Source organism: Calidris pugnax, unplaced genomic scaffold, assembly GCF_001431845.1.
Source record: "Calidris pugnax isolate Ruff unplaced genomic scaffold, ASM143184v1 scaffold54, whole genome shotgun sequence".
Lineage (NCBI taxonomy): Eukaryota > Metazoa > Chordata > Aves > Charadriiformes > Scolopacidae > Calidris > Calidris pugnax.
In genome coordinates this window covers 3,458,687-3,483,006 of record NW_015090864.1, presented here as the reverse complement: position 1 = coordinate 3,483,006, position 24,320 = coordinate 3,458,687, and the positions used below count along the sequence as shown (strand labels likewise).

The window sequence follows — 24,320 nt, the reverse complement described above, 5'->3', positions numbered from 1 at the left end:
GTTTAAATGAGGAGTCGTTAAGCTCTTCTCTTTCTCTTTTGAGAGTGTAATGGGCACCTAGCATTTATTTTGCTCATTTCTGCTGGGCTTCCTATTTTAAGCTTGACAGAAAACTCATACTTCTTTGCTTCCTAGACAGTTTGCTCCTCTTCACTCCTAGGAAATGTAAATATTATTTTATTTAGATTTTGCATTTTTATGCAATGTGGTAAAATTCATCCCAGGATTAAGCCAACCAAATTGGCATCAGAGTAATCATTTTAACTGACTGATTTAGGGACTCACAATACTAAGTGACCAGCCAATAGCATGGCACATGAAATCACATAATATAAAGGTAACACAATGGGGAAGTAAAGCCATCTTAACTTTCCACGAAGAGTTATGAGCTCTGGGTATTTTCATTCACAAAAGAAGACTGGAATTACACTAAGCTCTGGGTATTTTCATTCACAAAAGAAGATTGGAATTACGCCAGCTCCCTGAAAACTTCATCTTGGTTCCCAGTGGTATTCAAGAAAGGAAAGAAAAAATGTTTGGCATTACTGAGAAAGAAAAAGAAAAAAACCCCAGAGAACAGGATGCTGCTATAAAATTCCATTTTTGTGGTCATACTTTGAGTACTGGGGCAAAGTTTGATCTTGCCACCACAGAAGTCCTACATCGTTACCGATTAGCACATCATAAAGACCATTTCATTAAACGTGTCAGCTGTGTCCTGAGCAAAATTCTCCACTGCAGTAAGGATGAGCCCATCTTCTTAAGGACACTTAACTCTTCTACAGCACTTGCCACCCAGGAATGTCAAAGCATTTTACAAAGGAAGATAAGTATCATTAAGCTTGCTTTATAGCTGGGGAAACTGAGAACTAGAGCAGCAATCTGTCTTGTTGAAAGAGTAAATAACTGATGAAGGTAGAGACAGAATTGAACTCCAGGGCTTCCTATCAGCTTGTATACCCACTTATGCCAGCAGTTAATTGATTGTGGTGAATTATTTTCAACGAGATCCAAAAAAGCAGAGGTTAGAAAACTGTTCAGTTCTCAAGCACAAGGGAAAAAAAATCTATTAAACCTGAATGCAATTCAGTTTTTTTTAAAAAACCTGAATATTTGATCTGCCTGTTCAAAAAACCTGAAAATTTAATACAATTTTAGCTCTGAGAAATATTGCAGCTCATATCTGGGGTCAGTCCATAACAGTAGTTACTGAGAAAAAAAGCAGCTCAGTTAACTGCCTCCAGTGCCTATTTTCTGAGGTTCATTCTCTGATCTCGCTGTGTTTTCATGGTTCAACAATTCTTTGACAGGGATACAAATTTAAAATTGCACATAAGAAATGTAGATCTCTTAATAAAATCAGGCTGAAATTCAGTTTCCTGGCATGTATTTCCAACCCTTTGCCCCTTCTTTACCTTCAGAGAGGGATGTATGATTAAAACTTGGTTATGCCACTCTGGGGGGAGATACCAGAGATATAAAATCCCACTAATTTGAAGAGAAAATACCAAAGAGAGTTTATTTTTCTAGTACTATCAGAAATTGAATTTCAAAGCATCTAAATTACCGGATAGTTAGATCTCTACTGGGATATGCTCAAACCAAAATCCATTCAGGAATGAAACAAAGAAGCGTGATTACCTATATTACCTTCCTCACATTTTTTGTCAATAAAAATAAAAGTTTCTCACCCAATATTCAGGATCAGCATTGATGTGCAATTTCCTTTGCCTCTGAAATTGTTTTTCTGTTTTCAGTCCAAGTAAATGTTAATGTTTTTTTCTAAAGACAAGTAGGAAAGCAATCAAACAAACCTCTCTACTGGATTGTTTGAAGTTTTTGTACCCTGAGATGTAATACAAGAATAATATGGTTTAAGGATGGACTTGAGGACTGCTACCACGATCAAAGGGCTTTATTTTTGGCCAGTCTGCTTTTCCCAGTGAAGCTCAGAGCTTCTGAATGACCTGTTTTTGGCATTATGTTATCTTGTGCTGCAGCAGTTCAATGCATAGAGGCAAGGAAATGAAAAATCAAAACCAGTGGGAATAATTTTTGACAGACAAAATCCTCCTTTCTTTTAAAGAGACTTAGCATCTTTAGAAGCAGGTTTTAGCCCTCTGGAACTAAGAATATTTACCAACACGAGCACTTGAATGGCCTTGCCCCTGGCTGGTATAATGATGCCTCTTGAACAGGTAATGATGTCACCTTTGTCTAACAGGTAACCAAAACTCAGCTGAGCTGCACACCGGGCACTTGGCTCTGAAGTGGGTGGAACCAGTTTGAATTGCCACAGGCTGAGTGCTCGCATGCAGGCAGGAACTGTAATTTGATGGAGTTTTTAAAATTTTAGCTTTAAGTGTAAGCCCTCTTTTGGAAGTAACTCATTTCTTCTAGTATCATTTGTATGTCTTTATCTTTCCAGAGGTACACTGGGGTAGTTCTCTCACAGCATCGTCCTGTATGTTCTTTCATAAAACACGAACTTCAGCTGAACATTTAAATTCTTCATCAGTTCAAATCTAACTCATTATCTGTGACTGGAAGAGGTCACAGGGTTGTACTATTTTTGAAATCTTTGCATCTTCCTTTTCTGGTGACCACTGCTCACTGGAGGGAAGAAGAAAGCAGCACTTTGTCTCCATCTTTATATGTTTCTATAAATACATTAGCAACAAAAGGAGGGCTAAGAAGAATATCCACCTTTTTTGGATGCAGAGGAAAACATAGTGACCAAGGCTGATGTATTTAACACCCTCTTTGTCTCAGTCTTTAACAGTAAAAAAAAAAGACGGGGGCACATTTTAGTATTCAGGAGTGTATTGTAACAGGAGTTTTCAGATTTGCCTTTCAGACTATATTTCCAGAGAGCTCTTTACTCACCCAGAAGTCCCTTCTGATGGCAATAACCTTAAGGAGAGGAAAGGAAGAGCTTGCCCTTATGTTACTTCTCTAAAATGCATCAGCTGCTTTCTACCCCACAGTGCAATTACTGTTGTTATCTCATGAATGCTTTAATTAGAGCTCAAGTGCAGGCCAATGTGGAAAGGTTCAATACACAACGTCAGTTCAGGGCAGTATGGTTATAAGCTCAGTTTATAGGAGTCTCAAGGCTGCTCTAAATTAGGGGCAGATATAAAGCTCTGTATATAAAGGCAGCCTTCAACTGTACCTCCATTTTCTGTTCCTCTTTGGGGTCTTTAACTAGAAATTAGTGTTCTGGGGAGAACAAAGTTATCTTCATGACCCTAAATTACCTATGGTATCTGCCAGAGGTGCTATCCAAGGATTTTACAGATCTTGTTAACTAAAGTGCTTATGGTACACTCACAGATTCACAGACTTCTAGTCAATGATGTGAAACCTAAATGCTCCAAGTATTGCAAACTTGCTACCTTGTGGTATCTAAATAGGATTTGTTTGTGAGTAAGTCTCTATATCAGTGAGTCTATTTATTGTGAAGCTCTTTGTGGTTTTGGGATGGTTCCCTTGGTGCCATACAATTACATTGTGTGTATCACACGGATCTTATTTCTCTCCTTACAACATAAAGAAAAGACTTTTTACATAAAACCAGACTCCTGCTACCTTTTCTTCTCTTTTCAGCTACACACAATATGAACTGTTTGCTGCATCTCAACAATTAACACAGAAATTAACTCTCCTGATTTCAGGTTAGGAAATATTCAGTTTGGTAGCTGGCTTCCTAGGCAACAGAGAAGCTTTTTTTCATGCTGAATCACATGAAAGGCAGGGCACTAACGAAGTGAGAGCACAAAGCTTCTTAACCTTGAAAAAGCTGCCAGTGGCTGCCTATTCTGGAGCATTTGCACCTTCCCCATGGGTACTGGAGGGGCGTAAGGGACAGCTATACTGAACCTTGGATCCCTAAGACAGAGGATCCCACTGAGCCCTGTGAATTTTCTGTTAGGACATCTGCCTTCTTCCTAAGTGGCTTTTACTGCAAAGGAGTGGATGAGTAGAATTGGGTCTTTTCAGCACTGTCCTTTCTAATAGCATTGATCTTTTTCATCCACACCCAATATTTTCTGAGAAGGCATCAGTGCACTTTGGTTGAAGGTTCAAAATGGTTTATGCATGAGCTTCCTTCTACTGTTCTTTGGCACAGGAGTCAGTGTTGGGTAAACACATAAACAGCCTGGGAACTGCACTGAAAAGGAAACTGAACAACAGAAAAGCTAACAAACGAACACACACAATGATGAGGAGGAAGAAGATGTAAATGACTACAAGGAGGTGCAATTCCTTACCACAATTATCACATTTTTCTAATCAATGTGCATGATGGAATTGCCCTAGTACTCAAAAGCTTCAAGTAGACGAGGAGATATTGTAATGTACCTTCAGTTTTTGAACATTTTTCCTTCCCACATCTCAAAACATTGTACAAAGGAAGGCAAACAGCATTACAGAGGGAGGAGGAAAGAATTGCCTAAGGTCAAGGAAACAGCCAAAAACAGATCACTGCAATTCTGACTTTCACTGTTAGCTCTTGTGGCAACTTCAGAGAACAGCTGAAGTAGTTTGACCTTGTTTGTTTTATTTTACATAAAAGTACATGTGGAACATTACAAATGCCTATCAAATTATGCCTCAATGGTAGATGGCAGTGTCCTTCCACCCACATACATGCTTACCAGAAGAACAAGAATCACTGGCCCTTGATATATATAGTCGATATATTTCCCTGGCTCTTTTCCAAACCAGCATCTGTAAGAAACAAAACAAATAGAAAAAAAATTTACAAAGGGGAATGTATTTCTTTTAGACTTTAACATCAAGGACACCACAGAGAGATGTTCCCTTTTTCCACAAGTTGTTTAATCATGTACATAATTGGCAAGTGACTGAGTTTTCTGCCACAAAGCCACTTTTTGTTTGGACACAGACCTGAGCCCCATTTTCCCTTCCCATTACACCATTCATGTCCCCACTATGTTATGGCTATTTGCCATGTAAATATTTCTAGGAAATGTGAGAACCTGCTGTAAGGAGGATGCAGAAGAGGTGTCCTGCTGGCTCTCAAAAAGGAACGAAAGAAATATTCTATGAAAGGAGAAAAAACTGTTATCTTTTGCAGAGTCCAGCGATATTTAAATTCCATAAAGTAAGGACTGTTACTAGCAAATATGTCTCAGGCTGGAGGAAATGCTGTCTAAATAAGGTACTGGATGAATAAGGAGTTTATCCCATTGGCTTTGAAACAGGCTGGTGACCATCAAATCCAGTATATAGTATAGAGACATCATCTGAAGCTAGGAAACACCTGATCCAACAAAAGTAAATTTCCAAAAAGGAAATTTCCAAAAGGAAATCAGCTTAGGTTAAGTGAAAGCACAGGTGAAGTGAAGGGCCTCAAACTAGCAGAGAGCCTGGATGGGTCACGTGTGACCAAGTGCTGGCTTGACTCTCACTTCCACTAATTACCAGTGTTTTTCTCCCTGCTGTTGCTACACAACAGACCAAGCTTGTGATTTAACAGTGACCCACCACCGATGTTCATTTCATTCTCTTAACTGACAGTAATAAAATCAGTTATATTTATGTCAGTAAATGAATAAGAAACTGGGATTAGGCCTGGACTCAACCATTTACACCATTACATTTTCCTTGTTGCAGTTTTGGCCTGGGCCAGACAATAGCCAACTCCCAAACGACTTCTGGGGAACAAATCTGGAGCTAGCATGAGCCAGAGGACAATCCCAATAGTCTACAAACTGCACCTACCCTGATTTGGAGACCAAGAGGGTTTAATAATATGGATATGAACTATTCCATGCTATTTGGACTCCAGCCCCAGGAACGATTCCAGGTGCAGCTAATTTAATATTACAGATAAAGCCACATGGTCTGGATCCTGGTTCCATCAAGTAGAGGCAACGTTGCTACCACAATGCCTTAAAGCGTTTTTTTTTGCCCTCAGTGGATACCACACAAAAAGTCCACAGAGCAAAAAAGATGTCTTCCCTGTCCCTTGTGACAAAAGATAAGCTTAGGGCCACTGGAGACTTGAAAACAAGGGTAATCCCTGAGCCAAGGAGGCCATGGAGACAGGTGCAGATTTGCACATTTACAAGCATTCAGGAAATATTACTTGTCGCCTCAAATAGGTCATCTGTAAGACACAACCTCATGAGTCCAAGGCAAACAAATTGAGACAAGGAAAATTATGGTACAAATGGAATTATTTTGAGTCACATAATGCCCCCAAAACCTTTCTCCAAAATGTGTTCCTTGCCTATTGCAAAATCCTCTTACTGAATTGAATGTACAGAAATATTGAGATACACAGCAGATATCTAGGAATAGAACTCAGTATCACACAATTGTTTGCCTCTTCTTGATTCAGTTTATATGTCTTTTAAGTTCCAAATAAACATAAAACATTATTCCCTGGTGCACTGGCTGCAAATTACTGTAAATTGATAATTTTGCAACCAATCTTCCAAAATTTGCTGATGAGAGCAAGACTTGGAAAAAGGTACTTCCTGCAGCTGAGTTATCATCCAAGAAGAATCCCCAAGGCAGTCTTAAATGAAGGAAACTGATTTTTGGGTGGGTTTTTTTGTTATGGAGATGGAAAGATATGAAGAAAAATTAATTGCAAGAGATGCCAAAGCAGGAAACACAACTCTCCAGGACTTGCAAGACCTAGATTTGAGAGAGGTTTTGAAGGGCATTTTGGGAGAACTATATTGCCTGAAACTCAGAGAAGCAAGATCTATTAGAGAAGCTGGCTGTTCTAGCAGAGGAATCTAGCAGAGGGACTAATAAGGAACAGACTGAGGCACGTGGAAGAACTTAGTGGACTAGAAAAAGCCAGCAGAGAATTTGGAACAGAGCTGGTAGAGCACAAATGATGTTCCAGGGCAAAGGCTGCTCATTGCTCTTTGGAATTTGAATACTGCTTAACTGTAAGACCATACTGAAAAGCAAAATGCTGACATATATTCTCTGAAGGCCAGTATTAGACCAAGGCTGCATTGACTGAAGCATCATGTGTATATACACACTTCCACACAATTTGAGGGAACAAGGTTGTTGCCAAAGAAAGACTTCAACACAGGGACATCCGTGGGACCTTAATGCTCCAGGAGTTATTGGAAAAAAAAGAATAAAGAGCAGCAGTTTTTCTAGGAAGGTGTTAATCTTATTAGGCTCTAAAACAGAACTGTTACACTGTAATCTAAACGTTTCTAATACACCAATTGAATCAGGAGAGTAATGGCGAGAGGACAGATATGACATTACATATGTTTGCATATGATCAGCTGTATTCCACATTTACAGTCTAACTGTTCAAACTGGGTCCTTAGCTGAGATATTGCAAACTTTTCTGCCTGTCATCTTAACTCTTACTTTAAATCCAACACAAGCTGTTATTTCTGCAATAGAATCAGGACTGCACATTTCTTTCGAACCAAAAAGAGAAACCCAAACCACTGAAAATTAATTGATGCATCACAAGTTTAATTCCATCTATGTGAAAAAACAAAAAAGCCTTTTTCTTTTTCTTTTTTAACCTCTGAAAGAATAAACAAACACTCCCTGAAAATTGAAGAGCACAATTTAGGAAGACAGTTCTGATTAGACTCAGATATGTAAACATACTTCTATTCAATAGCACTAATTAATATTCTTCATGGTTCTCTGATAGTTCTTTACATAACAAAACCCAACACTGGTTTTATCACTGCGGTTAATTAGATATTACTAATGTTCTTCCCCTTACCAGCTGTCCATCAATGAAATTACAGTAGCTCTTAATCATTTGTGTGCTTTTTCTTATTGAGACTTAACAGTACTTTTTTCAGAGTTGTCAGATTTTGCTAAAGAACTGCTAAACGCCAGACAGGATGTTTGCCACAGTACCAATATTGAGACAAATACAGCCTCGATATGCAGAGCACGGTCCCTAGTAAGAATGAAAATGAAAACATTAGGAAGCTGGTTGAAGCATTTTCTTAATGTTCTTCCCGTGTGAAGGACTATTGTGACTGTTTTACACTCCTGTGTGAAAGAGAGACGTAATTTGAATTCTAGTTCAACCTCCAAACAACGTAAGTTGCAGTTCAAATGCACAGTCAGATGAAGAAGAGCAGTTTCCCGTTTTGATCTGAATTTTGGGCTGTCCACTGGGATACCCAAACAGCCTTGGAAGCTGCAGGAGAGTACATGTTCTCTGCATGTGTCCAGTTTGTTAGGTCTAACCTCATGGGGGAATAACACATGATTTCCCCTGTGGTCAAGATAAATGGAGCATAACAGCTAAGCTGATTGGGGAGATCAGCTTGCTTTCATGAAATAGCTGAGGCTGGCAGGGACCTCTGGAGATTGTCTGGTCCAGCAGAGTCATTTGATGCAGGATGCTCAGAGCTGTGCCCAGCTGGCTTTTGAGTAGCTCCAAGGACAAAGACTCCATAACTTCCCTGGACAACCTCTTCTAGTGTCCATCCTCACAGTAAAAAGGTGATTTTCAGATGGAATTTCATGTGTTTCAGTTTGTGCCACTGCCTCTTGTCCTGTCACTGGGCACCACTGAGAAGTGTCTGGCTCTGCCTTCTTCATACACAAGACATTAGGTTTAATTGTCAGGGTCAATCAAGAGTAACCTGGCACCTCGCTTATCAGTAAGCACGTGGGGCAGATGATGTGTATATGGGTTTGTCCATGGCATGGATTTAAATGCACAAGTTCCATTTGATAATCCACCCAAGGCACAGAGCTTGAGCCTTAGAGACTCAACAGGAGCAGCCCGGATATTCTGCATACCAAATGGGATCACTTCGTCTTTCTTGCTCTGCTGCCTGTATTTTGTATCTCCCTTTCTTCTGCTGCACAGGATCTGGGCCAGTCACACCTTCGCTGGTGAAAGGTGGCATTCATACCTCTGTAAACATGTCGTGTCTTTCTTCACATCCGTAACACAGTGAGGGGAGATTCTTTCACATTCACTTTGTGGGTATACAGTGATGGTGAAAGGAGGCAGTGGTACCGATGGTGCAGTGGTTTCTTCATCTACCCACCTTGTGTGCAGTGCAATCTCAGTTGTTGTGGCATCTATCAAGGGTCCTACCTTCCATTATTTCTTTTGGCAGTGATGAGCAGCCTTCCAAAATGAGGTGTTCAGACCTTGGTGTTGAACTCACAACAGGAATGTTTGGTGTGAATCACCAGTATTAAAGCCCATGGTGTTTTGCCTCAGTTTTGGTATTTTGTTTCATGCTGTTTAAGGTGACCAGTTCCCTCAGCTCTAGTTCTAGAGCTAAAAGCCCTACTTCAGCACAATGAGACAGCTGCCATGCTGCCCCAGCTTGTGCACGACCACAATGAGACAGCTGCCATGCTGCCCCAGCTTGTGCACGACAACCACTAGAAGGAATGTGACCATGCATTATTTCTTTTGGCAGTGATGAGCAGCCTTCCAAAATGAGGTGTTCAGACCTTGGTGTTGAACTCACAACAGGAATGTTTGGTGTGAATCACCAGTATTAAAGCCCATGGTGTTTTGCCTCAGTTTTGGTATTTTGTTTCATGCTGTTTAAGGTGACCAGTTCCCTCAGCTCTAGTTCTAGAGCTAAAAGCCCTACTTCAGCACAATGAGACAGCTGCCATGCTGCCCCAGCTTGTGCACGACCACAAAGCAGACCCAGAATGTTGTGATCCTTGACCCATCCAGAAATAAGAAGGTCTGTGAACACAGAAATTAGGGAAATCTGGTGATCTGAGGTTAACACCCAGGGCTGATTGAACTGGACACCCAAGGAACAGGTTCCAACAGAAGTTTTTCTTGCCATTTTGAGACTACCGTATGAATTCTCTTGTATGGTTATTGTAGGCAGGGATGGAATCACACAAAACTCCCTCGGTGAAAGGGTGTCTGTCTGCTTGACAATAAGTGTAAATTCTGGAAATTAGATTATCACCTTCAAAGTCATCTTTAAAGCTACAGAAGAGAGATTGGTCAAGGGTTCAAAAGTTTGTGGGGAGCAGAGAAGAGGAACTTAGTAGTGCATAACAGAATTCCTCTCACACCTACAGCAGAGATGCCCAAAGCTGAGCCAGTCATCCTCTCCACCTCCCTTTTAGTCAGGAGAGATAGTGAAGGTAAGTCTAGTTCATCCAACCTACTTTGGACATCTCCTTCCAGATGTGATGAAATGCACCCCAGACTCATATACTGCTTTGTCTGATCACTGCTGATCACACGAGACCACAGATTAGAGCAGAGGCAGACACCTACAAGGTGGACACCTACATTTAATCAGACGCACTACAGACAGACAGTGTGGCCATATGAAAAACAGATTAATGGAGAAAAGAATTTTTTTAACATTAGGGAAGGGAGCTGTCACAGAGAATAGACATTGATCCAAACGCTAGTTGAAATGTGCAACCCGAGCTGTATCTGACCAATATCGATGTTTGAGGGAAAAACTCCCAAAACACAGATGCCTCTTTCTCTTCCATATTTTTCAATTTCATGCACTAACTGCTTCCAACTGGAAAAGCCAGAAACAAAAATGCAAAAATTCCAGCCATAAGACTATTCTTGGCAGACTGTCAACCGAATCCTGCACACCCAGATGGCTAAATCCTTTAGCACTCAACTGTAGTTTTTACCAAGGTCTTACTCAAGCAAAACTCTCGTTGAAAGAGATTAACCTGACCCTAAATCATGTATAAAGCTATCAAATGAAAGCTTCAGGGCTCGGCCAAGGATATTTGGGAAAGGTATTTCTGGGAGTTGACTCAGGTAGTGCTCTGAAATTTGAGATGGTCTGGATTTGGATGGAGATAATGTGACCTCTCCTCTTTCCTATCAATCAGGATTATTTCTATATTACCAGTTCAGCCTGCAGCAACTTATTAATTTATTTAGAAAGCCACATAAACACAAACGTTAACATCACTTACTGTTCATTTTCATAATATAGTTTGCCAATGGCCCAGGCAATGATGATTGGGCAAGGAATACCTGCAACAGCAAAAAAATCAGGAGTTAATCACAACCCATGCATGGCTGGATGATACAGATGTAGATTCAGATTTGTGTGAGAAGAGTCTTGATTAATGAACAGAAGACTCTAAATACAAGTGGTCCTATCTTGGTATACTTGAGACATCACAATTGCTAAGGCCTCTTTATTTGTGCTTGGTTTGTGCTAGGCCTTCAGAGTCCAGCTGGTTTGAAGATTTTTTGGAGGAGGAAAGTGTGCTCTTCAAGTGATTGTGTTGTCTTCCATCTTGTTCACAATTGACTCAAAGGATCTGGTGCACATTTCCCCCATGTTTTTTTGGGCATGAACAGACAAAATGTAGCCATGTCCTTTCTCCTACAGATGATCAGAGGGCTGGGGCATCTCTCTTATGACAGGCTAAGAGAGTTGGGGTTGTTCAGCCTGGAGAAGAGAAGACGCCTTATAGCAGCCTTCCAGTATCTGAAGGGGGCCTACAAGAAAACTGGAGAGGTACCTTTTACAAAGGCACGTAGTGATAGAACGAGGGATAATGGCTTCAAACTGGTAGAGGGTAGATTTAGATTAAATATCAGGAAGAAATTTTTCACTAAAGTTGGTGTGACACTGGCACAGATTGCCCAGAGAAGCTCTGGACGCCTGGAGATGTTCAAGGCCAGGCTGGATGGGGCTTTGAGCAGCCTGGTCTAGTGGGAGGAGTCCCTGCCTCTGGCAGAGGAGTTGGAACTTGATGATCTTTAAGGTCTTTTCCAACCCAAATCATTCTATGATTCTATGAGAACATTTGACTTTTCCTTGTGAAGTGAAGAACAGGGATTTGAGCATAAAGATGATAAAAGATTGTGTATGGGAAGGCAAAGCAGAGCTGGAGAGCACCCAAAATGGTGAGAGGAAAGATATATTCAGCTTACACCACTCCTACATTAGTGATCAGAGACCCAGTGCGCTCTGAGAGAGGTAGAGAGGGAAAATACCAGGGAACAACACACGGGGTCCGTGAGAGCTGTGTGAGCAGCTGATTTTCCAGTTTGGTGACAGAACTGAGAAATATTGAAAAAAAAATGGAATCAATTCCCCACATAAACATTTTCTTTCTTCTACAACTCCTCTTTCCTCCCATTTGATTTTGGATTGAATGATATATTTTGTTTTAAAGGCTATTCCTGCCTTCAGAACTGCAATCCAATTACTTTTGCTCAATTCTGAGAGGAAGAGGCATTTCTGAACAAAATGTCATTCTACTTCCAGAAAATAAAATATTTGCTACTTTTTTCCACCTTTCTTCTTTCAACAGAAAAGAACTGTCAAATTCACAAGTTCTGTTTTACCTCAGATTTTGCATTCAAGCAAACAAGCTGTCCACATGGGGCTTGTCTTGCCAAACTGGCCAAGTTAAAATCATGGATATAGTGGTTGGGAAGGACCTCTGAAGGTTTCCAGCCCAATCTCCTGCTCAAAGCAGAGCTATCAACACCAGCTAACCTCAGCCAGGGCTTAGCCTTGCTGAATTTTCAATACCTCCAGGGTGAGAGATTCCACAGCTTCTACATCATCTGTTCAGTGTTGCCCTAACTTTTTGGCATATTTTCTATTTTCTTAATGTCCAACTGGAACCTCCCAGTCTGCGATTTGTGGTAGTTGTCCCTTCTTATAACATATCCTATTATCAAGAAGAATTTGGCTCCATCATCTTTGCAATTATTCTTCAAATCATTCTTGGTACCCAAGAGATCCCTCCTTAGGGATCCCTCCTCTTTGCCAGATTAAACAAGCTCAGCTCCTTCAGCCTCACTTCACATGTCATGTCGTCTAGATCCCTGATCACATTGACAGCCTTCTATTGAATAATCTCCAATTTTTTCACATCCCCTTTGACCTAAGAGACCCCAAACTGACCACAGTATTCCAAAGGCAGCCTTACCAAAGCTGAGTAGAAAGTATTAATAACTTCCCTCAGTCTTCTAGTCCCAGATTATGTGTTTTACCATATTTGTGACGAGGAGGCACTGATAGCTCATAACAAGCCCACATCCACTGCAAGCCCTACAGCCTTTTCAGCAGGGCTGCTACTCCAACAGTTGATTCCCAGCCTGCGCTGATGGACCAGCTTGCATGGATGCAGGTAGAGAAAAGGAGCAGCCTTTGCTCTGGCCCAGGCTGACACAGTAGAAGGGAGGTAACAGCATGCAATGAGCTCTTTTTCTGTCTTTGAGTAGCCACAAGAATAGTACAAAGTTGACATGTGGCTCTATCAAGGGCTGCTTTCTAGGAACAAACCCTTCAGCAGACAAAAGGCAGCTGTAAGGTTGGACTGGCAGATAATTAGGCTTCTCTTCTTGTCAGCTTCTCGCTTAGAAGCGTCTCGTCTGACTCTGGAGACCGAGTGGTCCAGAGGGCATGGACAGTGCATTTTCTGTTCCATGTCCTGTGAAGCAGCAGTGTATAAGAGGCTGTGCTCACTGCTCTGCTGATCAAAACGAAAGGGACATGGTATGAACTGCTTTACTCCCAAAATGCTGAGCCTGGGAGTTCTCTTTCTGTCCTTAACACCAGCTGCCCAAGGATCTAAATGAAGAAGATAAAACCAGCAATAACCTATTAGCTTTGTGTCATCACCGCAGTGAAGAACCAAACCTGATCTCATGTTCTGACAAAGCTAGATTTGAATGTCAGATTTCACCACAGTGAGATTTTTAAAGTCTATTCTTGCTGTTTTTGTCTTTATCACTTTAATGCCAGGTACCACGCAACACCATTTTAAACACACAAGGCACTTACACCATCCTATGAAGAGAAAGACCCATTTCCGCAGTTTGTCTGTGGAGTAAGTCATCACGATAGCGGTGTGTAAGTAGCAGCCTTCCACAAACATCCAGAAGAAGTTGGTCACCACGAAATAATTGTAGACGGTGGTAATACATCGACACCAGGGCTGGAAAGGAAACAGAAAAGAACATTTTAAAATCATGGCGAGAACATTAAAAAAAAAAATTCTATATCTGGTTTTTCCCTTAAAAATCAACGCTAGAATTCATTCATGGGACACAGATTTATCTTGGAAATGGAATATCTTGGGTGCTGTCAGCAATTCCCAGCTGTGTCTGTGAGTTTCTGCTGAGGCTTGGCTTTGACCACAACACGCAGGATCTCCTGTACCTGAGCATGTCTGGAAAGTGAACATGTCACAAGGCACGTCCACAGCAGCAGTCTGCAAGCAGTTTGAGAAGCAGCCACGTGGAAAGAAGACAAGAGGAGGCAGGTCATTTGACTACAGATGATCTTTCAGGGAGGTACAGCCATAGCCCAGGGTCGTATCCAAAGATGACGTAAGAGTCTAAGCATATTTTAAGCGGAATAACCCACCTGCTGAGCAATTCCAAGAAAATGTAAGATAGAAGTTAATATTACAGTCTCGCTTCATTTCCACAGAAGGGAGGAAGCACAACAGACGTTTAGAAAAAAGATATTTCACTTTAAAGATACACTTTTCTCAGCTAATTCATCCCCTCTGTTCCTGCCATTAGTGCTTCAGGGTGGAAGTCACATCACTACACACAGCACCCCTGAATTTTGCCATAACTTCAACGGGAATTTTGTAGCAGTTAAGACATCTTCTCCTAATGGCTGTGCAGTGAGACCACATCTGTGGAATACAAAATCAGCTGCAGAGAGGCAGATGGGAACACCACATCAATAAATCACAAGTAACTGCTGATGGTAATTTCCACACAGAAATCTGGGAAAATTTCTTTCTGGCCAAGCAGCCATTCAGCGTATTCCCTGAAGCATGACATTAATTACCTATGTTAGCTGGTATCACTGATGTCATTTGGGTCTCACCATTCTCCAGCCTTTTAATTAACTCTACTAAAGTATTTGAAACTTTTGACCCTCAGTTAATTTTATTTCAGACTTCATATGCACGAGGTATTGATGATCTCTAGGCAGTCAACAGAGCAGCAGATGCACTATCAAACCCAGCAAAATGCTGTGGACTAAGAATTTATTGGACAAGACACACAGTTACAGAATGAGAGCCCATTCACGAGTTGTGATCACTTCTGTTTATTGAGCTGAAATAAACAGAAGAAATCTTTTGGATGTGTTAATATTTCATTAAGATTTGAAATTTAGTTTGGCTTCATCTGTAAAATAGGATTAAAAACCAGAGCAACTGAGAAGAAGATGAAATGCTTTATTTTCAAAGTTTTGTTTAAACCAAATTAAATTTTCTTTTTTGCTTCTCCTCTTAGCCTGAGCAAAGGAAAATAAAACCACAAACCAAAAAAAACCCCTATTTTTTGGCTAACACCAAACAAATATCTTAGCTCCATTCCTGACCCCCAAACTAGTAAGACCAGGTTTCCAAAGACTCTAAGTCTCACATTTGATTTTTCAAAGTTATGAGCATGAATTAAATCTTTCCCTGTGGTCTCATTCTCATGTAAATTTTCTGATATAATGTCTAGACTCTTGTTCCACTCCTTGGAACTCCTCAGTTGCAACCCCTACACAGTTTTTGTCCTCTCCACGACTGCCCATTTTCATAAGAATTGTAAAAAATAATTATATCTGAGCTCATTGTTCCTGTGTCACAGCTGAGTGGAACTGACCAGTGAGTTGGGAAGGCACTGGGACAGATAGAGACAAATACTTATGGTGGTGGTGAGATCTCCTTCTGCATCGTTTCCATAGGAAACCAGAATAAAATGAATTTTGAGCAATTCCTTTCGGAATTGTGGATTTATTTTTATTAAATAATAAACCCAATTAGCAGAACTCATTAATTTATACCTTTTCATTTATTTGACTGAGGATTCTTGATCCCCACATGTACCCATCATTAGGCTCCAGGTATCTTCAGCAATTCCCCTTCTTGATTTATTAGCATAAGCACTATAACTTCATGCAGAATGTTCCCACATTGAGTCCTTGATGCTTCTGTAACTGCATTCATTATTTAATCTCCACTGATCAGCACAGAAGAGATCTCATCATTAGCTGGCATAAATGATGTTGCTCCCATTGATTTTGGTAGCATTATTTTAACTCTGACGTATACCACAATAAGACCATAACAAAGTTATCACTAAGCTTGTATAAAGCTCTTTCCCAAAAAGACTGCAGTGTTCTGCAGAGACAAGATGCATTAATGAAAACTGAGGCATGTGAGGATTTGTCCGTACATTTATAGGTTTATATTTTCCTTGGTGTTTTGTGGTCGTATTTTAAAAACCATTTGAGTGCCTGACTCTAACTGATTTTTCCTAAATAACTGTAAAAATTTGTATTAAGACTTGCAGTATTTTCATGAGAGTAAATCACGCAGCATAAAACTGTCAACACTAAAGCTCATATACCACCATCTTCTGTAGCCTGAAAATGTCAGAAACACAGACAAAGCAAACAGTGAGTTAACACAAGCCACGTCTTCTCAAAGGAGCATCTGGTTGAATAATAATACAAAGTTATGAACAGATGTCCCAAAAAACTTTGATTCTTAGATTTCTTTATCTAGGTACTAACGACTTTTCTATTTGTTTTCCCAAAGTATGGGATTAAAGTTCAGATATCAAATCTCACATTTGAAAAGTTAACCAAGGACAATGAGTACCCATCTGACAGTAAAATGAGTGGATATCCAGGCTCCTGAGGTGGTTTCTAATTTCTACAGGACCAGCTCCTATGCAAGTGGAGCCCCATTGATTGATATCAGCTCATAATCTATAAGCACTTTAGTCCACCTGCTTTCCAAAGAGAAAGAGTTTGAAGGGGGGGTGTGTGTATGCCTGTGTGTTTGTAGCACACTGTTTTTTCTTGATTATGGAGGTAAATATCAGGGGACAACTCTAAAAAAAATATTCCACTCTAAGAATATTACAAAGGGAATAAGAACAGTAAAAACTTTAGCCGAAGGACTATCAAAAAGAACTATTCCCCAAGAAAATCAAGAGAAATGTTTTTTCTTTCAGAGTGGATGCTTTTAACCCACTCCAAAATCCTTGTATTACTTGGGCTGCTGGGTGACTAAACAGGAGGAACCTTGAACTGGCTCTGACTCTCAATCACCCATCAGAGAGCTGACGTCAATCACTACACCAGCAGAAAATTCTTCCTTGCTTTTTTGTTCGCTAGGTCAGTTTTCCACCAGTTTAGTGAGTTCAGCTTCCAAGGGTTCAGTCCTCTCCAAAGGATCAAGAAAAGGACCAGAGTTAGTGCAAAATAAGCAGCAGGAGTCGGAGTGAAGCGTTGGGGTCCCTGAAGGAAGGAGCCACCCCTTTCAGTGACAGGGACTTGCTGCTGGATGCAGCCCATATCACAGAGGCCAGTATGGTGAAGAAGGGATTAGCAGAAAAATGGACCTTTTTTATTCCAAAAAGGCATCAAGAAGCAAAAAGTGTACTGTTTCAGGCCCTATCTCTTATTTTCTTGGGAGTCCCACTGTCTGCAGACAGCAAGGTGCCCACTGTCATCGAGGTAGCTGACTCAGAGCCTCAACAGCCACATCAATTATTTCTGTACTCTGTTGATGGAGATGTTGCCCTCTGGAATGAATGTTTTCCCTACACAACTGCACATCACTGCAAGATGCTCTGACATAAATGTTCAAGAAACACCAAATTTAGTGTCTCTCACAATACTGTGTCTCACAGTGTATAAATATGGAAAGTATCTACGGTCAATGAAGAACACAGATAAGCTTTTGGGCGGGATTTTTACTTCAAACCCCTCCTTTGATATGAAGTAATGAGGAAATAAATGAAGTTTTTGCAAATCTAAGCTCATATTCTTCATCTCATTGAAATTACATGAAAGTCACTCTCAGCATGTGGAAAGGTGCCCTTTGTAATACTCTGAACAACTTTCAGCATCACTGGCTGTCCCCAAACTACATGACAGAGACATGCTGCCTCCCAGCACTTACTTCATTGCTTTCATGTATGTTGTGATCTATCATTTGAAGCAGGAACCACATCACATTCCTCAGGATGAATGTGGTGATCAAGTTCCAGTGGATAATATTCCGCAGGCATCGGATACTCCTAAACAGGGAAATACATTTTAATCATCATATATAGTGAATATATACATATCTACTTTAATGACTATATAAAATAAACAAGCTAATTCTGTTGACTTGAAAAATTTCTCATGGTTTAACCCCCTCCACTACCTCGATTACACTATGAAACAGGAGGTTTGTATGTCCAATGGGTCAGCAAGAACAGTCTCTGAGGCTGTCTGTAGCTTATATCTTTACCAGTAAGCATACCTGGATCTGGTCTGGGGTAAATTGCCCAGCCAGTTCCACAGCCAAAGCCCAGGTTTTGGAGTGTAGTCATAACACAAATAAATGACATAAATATAAAACAGCAACGGGAAGATGCTTCTTTCCCTTGCTATACACCTTTCTTCCAGAAACACAGCATAACATTTTGCAAAGCCATGTACAACGATTTGTTTTGATAACATGAGGAGCTCCCTTTGACAAGAATCAATTCAAGCAAATCAAACAGGATGTACTGGGAAGACCCAAATATTCAAATGGTCATTTCACCCTTGGTTATCATTTTTGCTCCCCTCCATCCCATCCCATCCCATCCCATCCCATCCCATCCCATCCCATCCCATCCCATCCCATCCCATCAGCTCCGTTATGGGTACTAGAACTGATAAGCCCCTAAACAACCAGGCTGCACACGTTGGAGTCTGTTGCATTGTTCACAGAAGGAGATTTGGTGACAAATACCCATGCTGGAGTGGCAGTGGAGTAGTTTACATTTGATTAGTGTCTTGAACAGGCTTGATGTGTAAAGTTCTAAGTATTCAGACCCATTAAGGTAACAGGAGAGCACGGACTGCCTGGTTTTCAGCCCTGGGCTTAGCTGGCTGTACCAAGATTTCTTAAATGAGGTAGAGCTGCATATTCTCCTTTCCCAGAAAATATTTGTGCCTTGTTTTAGACCTTCCCCATCCCCCATTCAGATGAAATGTAAAATATGAGCTATAATAAGTTGGGACAGTGTCATGAAACAAAAGAGGGGACACTTTAAATAGTGCTTGCTGCTGAAGCCAGACAGAAGGTTACTCGCTGCAGATTCAGTCTAAGACAAGAGCATTTAGCATTTGTCTTCTCATTCTTTGCGAACCAGTAAAGGAAAGCGAGTGCCAAGTTGCAGCTAAATGCAAAAAGCTCCAGTTACTAAAATCACCTCCACGGGGGTTCAAACAGCCAGTGCTTTTCCCGGGCTCATTGGGTTAGGATTCTGCATTTGCCATTGTCAGTCTCCCTGGTTGCAAAAGAAGCTCTCAAATACCATGGGACAAACACAGAAAGTGGTGTTCTTAAACCTGCCCAACTGTACCTGACCGTAGCTTATCCCAGTGACAGCAAAAAGAGAAGGCACAATCCAGTAACCAACTTTGCTGTTGCCTCAGGTCTTTTGCATGACAAACAAGCCAGCCTTTGAAATAACAAACACTCTTTTGCCATCATGAAACACTTATTGCACTTCTCCTAGGACTTGATAAATCAGTCTTAGGGCCAGAAGCAATTCTGTTATGTCCCTCAGCCTCACAAATCTCTCAAAGATTTCACAGCAATCCAGCAAAAGAACAAATAGAAGACCTTCCACATATGAGGTACTGCAACTTACAGATTGATGCTCAGAGCTATAACCCTACTAAGTGAATGTTAAAACAACTTCTGAGTTTAACAACTCAGGCGCCAGGTATGAAATTGATATTTGGTTTTGAGAGCTTCAGTGACTCATGACTGGAGTCAATTTGGAAAACAAATCTCCAGCTCCGTTTGCTTTTATTTAGGCTACAAAACCTAAAAGCGTTGCTCTCAGTGGAACCTGTGCTATCAGGGAACGTGTCAGAGACACGTCTCACTTGGAAAATTTCACTTCTTCACACAAGGCAAAGGTTCATGCTTAGGCTTTCAAAGAAACTAGGCAACCAACCCCTACTGGCTTTCACCCTGAACCCCAGGAACCCACCCGGCTCAGGACAGACTTTGAAATGTGCTATTAAGATCTGTTCTCTGTTTATCATTCTGCACATAAATATCCCGTGGCTGTTGTTCACCTAGATGTTTTATTCACTCCCTCCAGGTTAAGGATTAGCAGATTAAGGAAGGAGTTTGAAATACAGCTTCTAGGGGTAGAGGGAGGCAGGGGACTAGAAACTGAGGAAATTCAGGTCAAAATGTAGAGTTACTGGCATGAAATTAATTGCTTTTGAGAGCTCTAACAACAAAACAGATCCAGCACACTTGCCACCTGAATGTATTTCTTGACAGAGAGAAGATAAACAAGTGGGGAAAAAAATATCCTTGCTGCATGCTTCCATTTAGATGTAGTGTAACCATCCCATATGCTGGAATGTCACTAAATTTGTCTGGAATAAACCTTAATCCCACACGATTTACAGCAGGACATTGGTCTGGCTGAAGAGGCAAACAGGATCAAAGACAAAGTTGTAAACTTTTTGGTTTAGTTCCTAAAAAGAGCTTCCTCCCCCTCCACCCCCCCAATAGGATCCTAATCATCAAAATCACATTCTCTTCTGTGGTTTGGAATATAAAGACAACCTCAGCACGTCCAGGCTGCATGATCCCTGCCCTCCTTACTACTTCTTGCTCCTACTGTTTTGTCTTCTTTGCCCTGTCTGCATCCAGCTTTTGCTGGGATCGTGAAACGCTTGGGACAGAGGCAGATTTTCAGTGATGTGTGTTCAGTATCCAGAGCAAGAGAATCTGGTCCGTGTTGGGAACTGCCAGGCTCTACAGATAATTATGATTAAAACTCTCCTTGTTTTCAAGATGCCACATGTGCTGAGGGAAGATGTGATCCTGGTATAAAATTAAGGAAAGTATAAATGTGGCCAGCAGCTGGAATTTCCCAAAACCTGCTAAAAAGCTTCCTGGATTTGGGGCTAACAGAGTAATGAAGAGGCTGTGGAGCAAGTATTTTGCTTTTCTGGCTGCAGTCTCTCCCCAGCCACATTCCCCACACGTTGCTGCCTTGGCAAAGCAGCACATCAGGAGAGGGGCAGGAGCTGCTTTTGTGATGTCTGGGCCACTACTCTGCTGGTGTTAATAGCAATTAGGGTTTTAATGGAAACACCAGTATAGTCAGGCTGAGAAACACACAGCCGCAAAGTTTCTCAATGGCTCAGGCAGGGATGTGACCCCAGGCACAGAATAGTTTTAACCTCTTCTCTTTTGTTGTTGTTGTTGTTTTTCCCTTTCCTTTTTAGTAAGAGTCCCAACTGGAGACTCAAAGTTTGTTTGTGTTTGTAGAGAGCCCAGAGCACATGGTTTCTGTTTGTCTCTGTCTCCTAACCACTACTAGCAGAGAAATCACAGTGGCAGTAATGTGATTTGTAGCCAAGGGCAGGAAAAGCTGGAGACAGGACTGTGTCAGGATCCTAGCAGGGAAGGAGAAACAACAGCGGGGTTAATACGGTGTGTGGAGGCTGCAGGGCACCCAGGTGGAGGACTGCAGCGAAGTCAATTGGTGTCACAAGGGGAAGATCTCTTGCCAGCCACCTGAGAGAGCTGCTCTCATTTACCGGCACTGCTGGTGAACATTATCATCACAATTTAGTACATTTAAAGCATCTAGAGGAATACTGGATGAGATGAGGGGCCCCTCATTTCAGGCACTATTCACATGAGACTGTTCCGTTGGGCTCAGGAGCTTACCCCATGCATAAAGTTTATCTGTGTAGCCAGGATGGGGTCTGAGGCGGGCAGTGAATGAAAGACGTGTCCCAAATTGGGCAAGAAAGGCAGTGAGTAATGGGAGACCTGCAGCGTAGTTAATGTTTGGTGAAAGGGCAAAGCTGACCTTGTCATATTCACTCATCTCAAAGCCTGAGGAAGAATAATACTCATAGGAGTAATTTGTCCTCCACAGCCCTTTTCCTGGCTCTTGGTAGATGGAAGCTGGCTTAAATTTATAAGCCTTAATTTAAATTTAAATACGCCTGTTATTCATGAAAACGACCTGTCCCTTTTTGAAAACTTTTTAAACAGTCATAACAGCCATATGACAATTAGCTCCACAGTTCTTTTCTCCTTGATTAATTATTGCCTTCACTGTGTGTAGGCAAAAGGTAAGCAAGTGCTCCAGAACAGCACTAACTGCCCTCAAATGCAGCACTGAAAAGGAATTCACATCACATTGTAAATGGCAGGAGGTCGAATTTGAAACATGTTGAACTGTATTATAAATTGGCGAATTGAGCTTCCCTAGAGTTGCGGTGATTGGCATGAATGCATTCCCTCCCAACTCAGAAGCCAAGAAATCTGGAATTATTCCTGCCTCAGCAGGGAGATATCACAATCTGGAGAGTGTGGCAGTGACAACATCAGGGAAATGAGAGCACAGAGACCAGAGCTACCTTCTCAGGAGGGCAAATAGTCATGGGAGAGGGGGGAGAAATGGGAGATGAGGGGACTGACTGCTAAACTGCTCCTTCAGACACAATCACAGCATCACTAGGAAGAAATTTTGAGTTCCAGGGGCATTGAAAGTCCCCTACCATAAAACACCAGATGATAGAAGGTTTTGTACTCCTCTTCATGTTGGGTAATATTGTTCATGCCATTTCTACTTGTTGATGTGAACTGAATGGCCCAAGTGTAGCCCAGCTCCCAAGAAGAACAGCATAAGCCACCATCCCAGGGAGCCTGAAGGCGAGCACATCACAAGGCACCATGGACTGAGGCTATGGGCTTCCATTAAAGAGCCCTTTCCGGTATTTGCTTCCTCCTCTGATCCTTTTCAGACAAAAAGTGTTGGTCAAGGCCTTGGCTGGACTCCTCTACTAACTCTTCCCTGGTGCATGGCTCCAAGGACGGGAGCAATAAGAAAAGAGGCTGTAGCGGTTCAGTCAGAATAGACTTAAAGATTGAGGCCACAACGTAAAGACACAAGAACTTCCATATTCAGTCAGGCCAACGAGCCATGGAGGCTGTGAGTCAGTCCCCAGTGGTGAACAGTAAAAGGCAGTTTGGGAAACAGGATGGGGACCAGGGGAGACAGACCATTAGTTGCTCCTTGCTCTTACCTCCTTGCTTCTGGCAGTCAGAGGTTTTAAGATACCTCTGATTCAGAGACCACATTTAATCACATTAAATCACTTTGCTGGTGGCCGCAGCTCCTCACAGGAGTCACTGAACTCCTTTTCTGGTTTATGTTCACTGAGGTCAGGCCATGGCTAATGCTACTAACATGATGGAATGAAGAGCTCATAAGCTGTTATTCACAGTAAAATACGTTTGCGTTAGTTCCTCTCCTCTGCTTGCCTGTCCCCTCCCAAGGGCTGCATGAGGAGGCATTTCCTCACAGCTACATTCCCTCCTGTCCTTTGGGAATTGCAGGGAGGAGGGACTGAAAGAGCCTGGAACTGGACAGCAGGAAACTGCTTGTCCCATGGGGTGTGGGAACAAGCTGGGAGGAGAGGCTGGTAGTATCTCCAACGTGTGCTCCTGAAGTAGCACACTTCATACAGCAATTTGACTTCTGGCTGTACCCGATAGCAGACTTTGGTCCTGAAATACCTCCCTCAAATATAGCAAGTAGAATCATAGAATCATAGAATTTTTGAGGTTGGAAGGGACCATTCAGATCACCGAGTCCAACCATCAACCCAACACTGACATAAAACATCCCTAAACCATATTGCTGAGCACCACGGACTCCACCACTTCCCTGGGCATCTTGTTCCAGTGCTTGATAACCCTTGTCCCAATGTTGATAATCCAAGTAATGTCAGACAGGCACATGAAAGTGGTGTAGGAGAGAGAAGAAGGAAAAGGATTTCCTTGAAAAGAAGGACTTATAGTTTCTGACTTAGAGGAAGAAAAGATACTGCCACTGGAAGCATCTTAGAGGTTTATTGGATCCTCCTGCTTTCTTAAGACCCAGTGCTTTGCCTGCTATGGAGTGATCTCCAGACGACTGCTTCTGATGAGGCAAGGGTTTCCACTGAGGCTCTGCTGTGCAAGAGTCCTGCTGCTGTGTCACTCCTCCTGCCAGTGTGGGCAAAGGAGTCCCCACGCCAGGCAGGCAGGACGTTTGGCCAGGAGTCATGGCTCAGAGCACAGCCACTTGCCTCAAGGCTAATGATGTGAGGCTTTGGACAGAAGAGTGTGGCAAGCGACAGCATATTTTCATCAGAGTCTGAGTTATGAAGTACCTTGCTTTATATTTACAGGAAAACGTGTGTGTTGCAGTGAGTCGAGAGTCCCAGAGCATGTCTCTGGCCGTGCTGGCAGGACCCAGATAAGATGATCTGGGA

At 41.8% G+C, this 24,320-nt stretch overlaps 1 protein-coding gene across 1 annotated transcript in view; it reads right to left on the bottom strand.

The window, feature by feature from the left end:
- CRHR2 (corticotropin releasing hormone receptor 2) overlaps positions 1-24,320 on the bottom strand; it is a 96,121-nt gene that overhangs the window by 9,396 nt on the left and 62,405 nt on the right. Inside the window, exons 5-8 of the mRNA XM_014944859.1 lie at positions 17,929-18,046; positions 13,782-13,935; positions 10,942-11,002; positions 4,662-4,734 (exon numbers count right to left, since the gene is read on the bottom strand). Coding sequence (XP_014800345.1) covers positions 4,662-4,734; positions 10,942-11,002; positions 13,782-13,935; positions 17,929-18,046 — 406 coding nt within the window. The remainder of the gene's footprint in view (positions 1-4,661; positions 4,735-10,941; positions 11,003-13,781; positions 13,936-17,928; positions 18,047-24,320) is intronic.